The sequence below is a fragment of the Alnus glutinosa genome, chromosome 1, assembly GCF_958979055.1.
Source record: "Alnus glutinosa chromosome 1, dhAlnGlut1.1, whole genome shotgun sequence".
NCBI classification, from domain to species: domain Eukaryota; kingdom Viridiplantae; phylum Streptophyta; class Magnoliopsida; order Fagales; family Betulaceae; genus Alnus; species Alnus glutinosa.
Genome location: NC_084886.1, coordinates 24,290,121 through 24,299,947, shown reverse-complemented (window position 1 = coordinate 24,299,947; position 9,827 = coordinate 24,290,121). Strand labels below are relative to the sequence as shown.

At 38.1% G+C, this 9,827-nt stretch overlaps 1 protein-coding gene across 1 annotated transcript; it reads left to right on the top strand.

Moving 5' to 3' along the window:
* Positions 1-6,426: 6,426 nt before the first annotated feature.
* Positions 6,427-8,217, top strand: LOC133858716 (U-box domain-containing protein 21-like). The gene has a single exon (XM_062294184.1). The coding sequence runs from the start codon at positions 6,666-6,668 to the stop codon at positions 7,989-7,991; it is 1,326 nt and encodes a 441-aa protein (XP_062150168.1). The 5' UTR covers positions 6,427-6,665; the 3' UTR covers positions 7,992-8,217.
* Positions 8,218-9,827: the final 1,610 nt, after the last annotated feature.

Here is a 9,827-nt window from a genome sequence, read left to right as displayed (position 1 = left end):
CACCATCTCGTAGATGATTGTGCAGGAGACGACACTGATGAGTACCAGGAATATATGGATCCCTGTGATGATCCTAATTTCTTAGATGAGACTGTCTAGTGTTTCCTATTTTGTGATATACTTACTGAATTGTCTATCTTTTATGTTTATGTCAGGACTACTTTATGCACTTCTAGACTACTTGTGTTTTATTTCATGGTTTGTAATATGACAATAGTTATGTAGGATTTGTGCCGTATGTGGCACTTATGTTATCATTTTGTGTGTATTTATTTGTAAGACTCTTTTACCATGTTTAATGCATTATGAGGTATTTCAATCAAAGCTCTTAACGTGTTGAAAGGGAATTGTCCCTGTTGGTTAAAAGAAAAAAAGAAGAAGATATTCATACTTTTCCGCTGCAACATTCATCGTCTCTAAAGTAGTAATGACACGTAATTATCCAGGTATAATTACTTACGCCTTTTGTAAAAAATGGGTCGTTACATGTAGATTATTTGATTTATGAACCACACACCATGGCTTACTCTATTGATTAAGAATCATTTTATCCAAATTATCAATCCACAAGCAGCAATTATTGTAAATATATGGTAGAATGGTGATGCTTGGCTCATTGTGAAAACCCGGAGAGTTTTATATTATTGAGTTGATGAACTCTTACTTTCACTTATACAAACATGGTTACCACCACGATCGTGTAGATGTTGATGATTTGGCTGTAGGTATCGTAGACGTCAATGAGGACCTTGTGGCATTGTACCTAGGGTACTACGACTGAGGCTCTTTGCATTTGGTCGTAGGTGTGTCGGACTCAGATAGTCCACCTTTTGTAGACTTTATGTATATAGCTTGTGTCGCATGTGACACATGTTTTGTATAGCAATTCCTTTATGTAATTATTTTTTTAATCAAGCCTCAAACATATAGACAAATGTAATGCTCTGATATTGTAATTAACACTTAGTTTATGATAATAGTTTCTGCTACATAGTTTATTATCTTTTATGTGTTAAGTACATATTATGGGATGCGTATATTGAGTTGGCTTAATGACTAATCGTCATGCCATGCCTATGATGGTTCCATTTTGTACATATATATATATAAAAGGTCGTCACAGCTTTTGGTATCAGATTAGTTAGCTCTGAGGGTTGTTAGGAAAGTAGTGTTTAGAGTTGTGTTAGAGTTTGAGAGTGACACCTGATAAGTATTGAATGTTGGACATTCAAGCCCCTTAATTCACATTGTTAATTTCTTAGTTTTATTATAGTTTGATATTTTGTGTTATTTTTGTATTTTACAGGTTTTGGAAGAAAAGTACTCAAAATCCATCAAATTTCAACCTTAGAACGAAGTATGCAAGAACATTGAAATCAGCAAACTCAAATTTGGGAAGAACCAATAGCTGCAAGAATATTGAAGTCTGCAAACTCAATCTTGGAAATATCTGAATCCAATTCAATTTTAGATTTGTTTGCCACAGAAAAGAGAAATCAGCAAAATCTATTATTTTTTGAAAGATTCTAAAATGAGCATGTCTCTGTCTTTCAATCATAACTTTCTTTTCAAGTATGAAATTGCAATGCAATTGGTGGTGTCGGAAAGCTAATAAAAAATGCAACAAATATGTCTAAAATAGATTTTTCCTAATTCAGACGTTTACTATAAAATACCATAAATCTGGACGGAGTAAGATTCTAGGTGGATTATCTAGGATTGAATATGGTCCCGAATTTCCAGAAACTAGGTGTCGTCCCAGATTTCTCAAGATCGCATGCTGCCACCTCTAGTTAATCATGTCGGTTCCTAGGGCAGTCTCTTCTAGGGGCTTCTAGGGACCCAAACACTGTACCTGTGCACTTGTGCCTTGCAGACTTAGAGCTTGCGATCCTTGGTAGGTGTTATGTACCCATAATAGGGAGAAGGGTATTATAGGAATTATATTAATGCTCTCTTTAATAGAATAATTAGATTAGGTTTTAAATAAGGTAAGAGCTGTATTCTCTCTTTAAGAGAATAATAGGGTTTATTATTAGGTTTAAATAAGGTAAGAGTCGTATTCTCTCTTTAAGAGAATAATAGGGTTATTAATATGGTATTAGTCGTATTTAGAATTAGTAATATTTATTTAAGTTTGTAATATTTATTTATTTATTGTTTCTGTAATTCGGTTTTGAAACCCTATAAATAGGGGTATTGAAGCATGAATAAGATATCAAGAAGAAAATTAATATTCAAGTCTTGTAGTTGTTTTGGGAGTTTTTTAGGGTTCCTCAAATAATCCTAACATTAGGAGGCCTAGGGTACCTCGAATACCCTATTATCTCACACATTCCCCATCCAAATTATACACCAATCATCCCCCGTTATGGAGGACCGTAACAACTTGGTATCAGAGCCTCGTTCCGACATAGCAGAGAAGGATATGAAGGCGCTCGCAGATCGGATGGAACGGATGGTCAAAAGAATGGAGGAGTTTTCGGCTGCCTGTGGCATCAAGCACCAGCCATCCCATGCAGAAGACCCATCTTGCCCAGAAGTCATCCGTACAGAAGAACAACCCACAAAAGAAACTTCACCATCACCCTTAGAAAATCTACCCGAACTGCAACCCACCAAAGAAACACCAACCCCACCACCAAGCAAAGACCCAGAAACCATCACCGTTCAAAAGAAAGACCAACCCCCACCATCTCCACAAACACCACCACCTAACAACCCATCGGCACAAACACTATCCCTACCCAAAATTCCAGCCAAAGCCCAGAAAAACGATACCTCTTGGCCAACACCGGAAGCTCAGCCCCCAACATCACCTCCAAAAATTCTATCAAGTTCACCAACCAACAAGTCAATCCATCACCCACAGTGTCAATCCCCGAAACCTCAAAGCCCAGCCACCCTCTTCACGATTTGCTCAACCCAACGTTCCCAACACATCAAGACCTCCCACTGTCAGCCACAAAACAAAAGACCTAAACCAAGAAAACCACCCCCACTGTTGAGACCCTACCTCTTTCACACTAATTGGTCCAAAAGATGGAAAAGGGCAAGGTTCAAAACAAGACATTTCCTGGTGAGAAGAAAGCCCCTTGCAGTGTCTAAGTTTGGCGTGAATGGGTCGGGCCGTGGGAAGAAAGACCCGGGCTTGGGCAAAAGAGGACCAAAGAAGAAGAGGTAGGTGCGGCGGGACAACGTCCGGGGCTTCAAGGCGCCGAATTCTGCGTTCAGTGAGGAAGAGGCTCCAGGAGCAGACCGAGTTGTGGCTCAGATCACCGTTCACTGGCCGGCGGCAGGGAACAGAGCTCGGGAGGATGGGTAGCGAACCAGAGGATCCGACGAAGTGCGGTTCCCCTCCAGATGGCGTTTTCGGTCACCAGCGGCCACCCAGCCATCCCCCAGACGGTGATGACGTGAAGGACAGAGATTCCAGCATGAAGAACGGTAGCCCAAACCTTGCCGTCCCAAACAGGGAGTTTCCTTTGCTAGAGGAGGACAGGGGCGCACGTTTCGGCTTGACTGGCGGAGGAGGAACGAAGATGGGGTCGTCCGAGATTTCCGAATTTTCTGTTGCAGGAGAAGTGAAACCGGAATTTGCTGCTGGAAAAAAATTGAAGAGAGTTATGGCAATATCCGAGATTTTCGATGTAGGAGGGAGAAACGCCTGTGGCTCGAGAGGCAGCTTGAAATCAGGGCGTCGGAGAAGGAAATATTCTGCCCAATCCGTTTGCCCCTAAGAGCACTAGTAGCAGTTACCCTATATTAGTTCCCTTTCCTATATTTAGGAAAAATTTCATGAAAAAATCAAAAAACCTCCCACAGCAGATGCCCTATATTTAGATGAGGGGGTTGGGAATGAATAGTGATTCTCAATGTATACATGTCTACTATTCATTCTCTATGTATTATTTTAATATAAAAGAAGTATAATTAATTGATATAGGGAAGAGAAAAAAAGTAGGAAAGAAAGAAAAAAAATAAAATAAGAGTAAAAAAATAATATTTAATTGATATAGGGAAAGGTAAGGGAATCTATTGTGGGGTATTTTTTTATAGGGAAGCAAAAAGTAGTTTTGTTCCCTAAACATAGGGAAAATGGTTGGAAATCTGCTGCTAGTGCTCTAAGTGGAAGATTGTGGATGAGAAAAATGAGGAAGCCATGATTTGGGGGAAAATAATGACTCATGCGGCACTGGCTGAATATGGAAAATCTTTATACGCATATTTTTTTTCCTTTTTTTTTTTTTTTCAATGCTACCCCACACGTGGACCACATCAGCAGCTATGAGAGTCATCTTTTTAGGACCTTGGGACAAGGTCCATTTGAAGAGGGTAGGAGTGTTATGTACCCATAATAGGGAAAGGTATTATAGGAATTATATTAATGCTCTCTTTAATAGAATAATTAGATTAGGTTTTAAATAAGGTAAGAGTTGTATTCTCTCTTTAAGAGAATAATAAGGTTTATTATTAGGTTTAATTAAGGTAAGAGTCGTATTCTCTCTTTAAGAGAATAATAGGGTTTATTAATATGGTATTAGTCGTATTTAGAATTAGTAATATTTATTTAGGTTTGTAATATTTATTTATTTATTGTTTCTGTAATTCGGTTTTGCAACCCTATAAATAGGGGTATTGAAGCATGAATAAGATATCAAGAAGAAAATTAATATTCAACTCTTGTAGTTGTTTTGGGAGTTTTTTAGGGTTCCTCGAATAATCCTAACATTAGGAGGCCTAGGGTACCTTGAATACCCTACTATCCCACACATTCCCCATCCAAATTATACACCAATCATCCTCTGTTATGGAGGACCGTAACAGTAGGCTATTGTGAGTTTAGAGGCCACAATCTATTGGATGGGCTGGGTCTAGCGGGATTATTCCCAACATGTAGGTACCAATATAAATGTATATGCACATACATTTTTGAAGGAGGATGCTGTTGAAAATTATTTCATGAAAATCCAAGTTTATCTTAAATTTGAATATTTAAATTCCCCTCTATTTCTTTTTATTATTCTTTGTCCCACATTAAAAAGCTATGAGTATTTTTTGTACTTTATAAGCATTTATCAAGCTCTTATATTAAATAAGATTTTGAGTATACATGTGCTAGTTGTGCCAGTTGCATCACCCTAGTGCGAAGCACTGGTCGTCGTACGCACGCACGCGTGTCGCTTAGTTGCTTTGACGCTTTAGACGCACTTAGCACGTTCGCATCGTTGCACACGAAATTATTAATTACGTGTGTATTTTTCTGATGTGTACAACTGCTTTTCTAACAGTAATATTTTTTTTAAATACGTAACTGTTTTCTAAACTGTTAAAAACTATATTTTCTAACTGTGTTTTCAACAGTCATAAACTGTGTTTTCAACAGTCATAAACTGTTTTTTCAATAGTTAGAAACTGCTGTAAACTGATTATGAGTTTTCAAATAAAAACTATATTGTTCCAGCAGATTTGGTAATTTTCATCATTTTTATTTTCTTTTTTATCTTTTCTGCTATTACAGAATTTCGAGATTCAGAGCTGGTTAATGAAAGCTAAGAAGATAATAATTATCATTACTCAACTCTTGTAGTGATCATTTGGGAGGCCGGGATACCTCAAAGAGTAATGCTAAACATCATCCCCTTGTCCTCCTTTTGTCCTCCCAAAATTGATGTGGCTCTTAAAATTACCATTGGATCAAAATCCAATAGTGATATATCAAAAATTTAATGGTGATTTTAAGAGCCACATCAATTTTAGGGGGACAAAAGGAGAACAAGGGGATGATGTGTAGCATTACTCTACCTCGAATATCCTACTTATCTATCATCATAAGTAAACTCCAGAAGGTAGATCTAGCAGCTTTACCAGTTTCCAAACCCATCACACGTTGTCAATCACGTACCACCACGTACGCCACAAAGACGACTCTCTATTCTTTGTGAAATGAAAAGGATCATATATATTCCCATATTTATACGTCCGAATTGTCTATGCCTGCGTATAAAAAGTGCTTCCGTGTGAGTTAGGACTACGTTAGGAGTGGTGAATGCGTGCTGGGTCACCAAAAGTGTAACACACCCAGTCCTCCACGTACGCGTTGGCCAGTAAGCACGCACGCCCATTCCTGCCGATCGAAATGCAAGGCGTGCGCGTCAAGTACGCGTTCGGGTCCAAATGCGTTGATGGAAAACCTAAATATATTTTACTACGCTAAGACAAAAGAAAAGGAAATACTGATCATGAGCCTAGCTATCTCGCATGCCCCTAAGGTCGGTTAAGAATCGGTCAGTCCACCGACTCGCTGACCACCTTTTGTGTCCAACTTTTGATTTTTTTTTTTTTTTTGGGGGGGGGGGTTTGATCAATTCCACTCCAAAACCGCACGGTGTTCCATTATATATACCATTTCAATTCAACGGTTGAATATTATTCAAAACCCATGACTTCCCGCAACCCTCTTTCTGTTTTGTTTTTCTTCAAATTAAATTAAATTATTGCTGGGTTTTGAAAGTTGAACCCCGTGCTTATGTATATATAAACCCAACCCAACCCAACCCAACCCAACCAACTCTCATTTTATTCCTGCACAAAAAGCACAACATAAACTCCTTCTTTGTTCTTCCTTTTGGTGCTGTTTCATTCAAACTAGTACCAACGGCCAAATGATTTCTTCGTGGAGAAGGCGTAGAGCTGCCCGCTCTGCCGCTAAGGAGCGGCAACAGGGTAAGAGCGGAGACATGGAGCTGACGCTTCCTGTCCATTTCCGCTGCCCGATATCTCTGGACTTGATGAAAGATCCGGTCACGTTGTCGACCGGGATTACATACGACCGTGAGAGCATCGAGGCGTGGATTGAGGCCGGGAACGTGACCTGTCCTATTAGTAACCAGGTGTTGACAAGCGTTGAGCTAGTACCAAATCATACCATAAGGAATATGATACAAGACTGGTGCGTTGAGAACCAGTCCTACGGCATTGAGAGGGTCCCCACCCCTCGAATTCCGGTAAGTTCGGTAGAGGTTTCAGAAATGCTTTCCAAGATTACGATGGCAAGTCAACGTGGCGATCATATCGGGTGCCGAGAGTTGGTGGCAAAGATCAAGGCATTGGGGCAGGAGGGCGAGCGCAACAAGCGGTGCATTGTGGCGAATAAGACCGGCAGTGCACTATCTGCTGCGTTTGACACATTTTCCAGGGCGTCTTTAAATAGAAATATTGCGGTATTGGATGAAATCTTATCGGCTTTAACCTTGCTTTTCCCACTTGATGAAGAGGCCAAGTCTTATCTTGGATCGGCTGCTTCACTGGATTGCATGGTATGGTTTTTGAAGGGTGGAGATTTGTCAGGGAGAAGGAATGCGGTTCTGGCCTTAAAAGTGGTTCTCTCATCGGACGATCAGCATAGAATAGACGCGTTAGCGGAGGTTGAAGGAGCTTTAGAAGCATTAGTGAAGCTGATAAAAGAGCCAATTTGCCGTACTGCCACCAATGCTTCATTGATGGTCATATTTCGCATGGTAAAGTCCTCGTACGCAAATGAAAACATCATAGAAAGATTTGTTGGCATGGGCTTTGTCTCTTTGCTGTTGGAAATGCTTGTCGATGCCGAAAGAAGCATATGCGAGAAGGCACTGGGTGTTCTCGACGGCGTATGCGAAAGTGAGAAAGGGAGAGAAAAGGCCTACAATCACGCTTTGACGATGCCGGTTTTAGTTAAGAAGCTGTTGCGGGTATCGGATTTGGCGACCGAGTTCTCGGTGTCCATCCTTTGGAAGCTCTGCAAGAATGAAAAGAGGGAAGAGGGAGGAGTTGGGATTGAAGCGCTTCAAGTAGGTGCGTTTCAGAAGCTGCTATTGCTCTTACAGGTGGGTTGTGCAGAGAGAACAAAGGAGAAGGCCACGGAGTTGTTGAAATTGTTGAATCTTCATAAAGATAGGTTGGAGTGTATTGATTCTACGGATTTTAAGGATCTCAAGAGGCCCTTTTGATTCAAGGCAACCAACTAATTTGAAGTAGTTTAGAGACAAGGAAATAGGGGTTAAAAAACCCATTTTTCTCGGTTCGATATATATGTACAAAATACAAAATATGTCAATCAAGTTAAAATCCTTGATAAATATTTCGGAAAAGATTAAAGGTCTATACAGTTTATTTATTTATTTATTTTTAATCTATGAGGTAAAATGGCTTGAGATACGTTTGTTTCAGGAGTTGTAATATTTATATTCATAATAAATTACTGTTATTGACATTTTCATACGGTAATTGGATAATAAACTGCCTGATCGATACCAACCTCCACATGCCGACCATTAGAATAGATATAATGGTAGCCTCCGGATGAAAAATATCAGATGGGTTTAATCGTACGGATAATATTATTCAGCAGATTATTGTACGACAATCATATAATTGAGATGTGATAACAATCCGTAATATTAATCTTTATTTTTTTTTAGGGACTAATCCAATCACTAATTTTTACTGTCACAATAAATTTTAGGTAGCATACTCTAATCACATTAAACCAATTATGTAGTCTCTACGCATGTCCTCAAGCTCCCACGATCTTATACAACTAGTTGTGGCAATAAATTAATGAGACAAAGTATGGAGTTGGAGCATAACGATGAATTGTGGATATTTGCGGTACGAGCATCTCTAGTGAGCTTTTTATTTCAATTTTTTTTACCAAAATTTGGTGAAAAACTCAAAAAAGCCTGCTGCAACAAATTCTCTATAATTTCTCTATTGTAGCTTTAGTCAGAATTTTCACTCTAAATTTGGCTCACAAATTTATGAGCTATTGAATATTTTATCATTTCTTTCTCATTTTACTTCATTTTTCACTTTTCCTCTTTTTTCATTTGTTAGGAATGCTTGCTTAAAACAAATTAATAAAAAAAATAATATTTAGTTAAAATAAAATAAAAAAAGATTTGGAGAGTTTGATAGATGAAGCCTTTTAAAAGTGATAGATAAAATCAAAAAAAGTATATCCTTAAACTAAAATTTAGATAAAATTTAGAAATCTCAAAAAAGATGCTTTACCTAAAATTAAGTCAAGATTATGGTTTCTCTATCACTTGTTAACCACACGCTTGCATCGATATCATCTCCCTCTACCTTTTTTTTCTTTTTCTTTTTCTTTTTCTTTTTTTTTTTTTTTTTTGTTTGTGGTAATTAGTCTCCTTCTACCTTAAAAGCACAAAGACAGTTTGGAACGTGTTTCTTTCCTACTTGTTGGATAAGGCTTATATTGTTGTCATCAGACAAAGGTAAAATTATTCCGACTCTCTCCGTCGGATCATGCGATAGAATTGATTGACATGTGAACACAAAACGAGCTGTTCATCGAATGTGGATAGGGTCCTTAGAAACATGCTTAAAGTTTTCCACAAATTAAATCCTCTGAATCTTTCCATGTTCTTTTTTCCACCATGATAGATGGTCAAATTTGTAGCATATTAAATTGCTCAAAGTAGAAGACAACCGGTCTTACGGTCCTACGGAAGTAGACTATGTAACTTGGTGATCAAATTTGTACTGTCTGAGTAAAATTGTTTTAGTAAGGAATCAAAACAGATCTAGAAACAAGAATATGTGAAAAAATTGCTCAGGATTATCAAAACATAGGTTTTGAATTGATCATAAGATTTCATGCTTCTTGAATATTATGAAAATTGGCATGATCAATCAATCATTTTTTTTTTTCCCTTTTCCGTTAAACGTAAATAATTTAATTTAAAGGGGATGTATAATGTGGAATTTGGATTCAAACAAAATATCTATGATATGATAATAAATTTAAATTGATAAGAATG

Coding starts and splice junctions, on each gene's coding strand:
- LOC133858716 (XM_062294184.1), top strand. CDS start 6,666: ATGATTTCTTCGTGGAGAAGGCGTAGAGCTGCCCGCTCTGCCGCTAAG.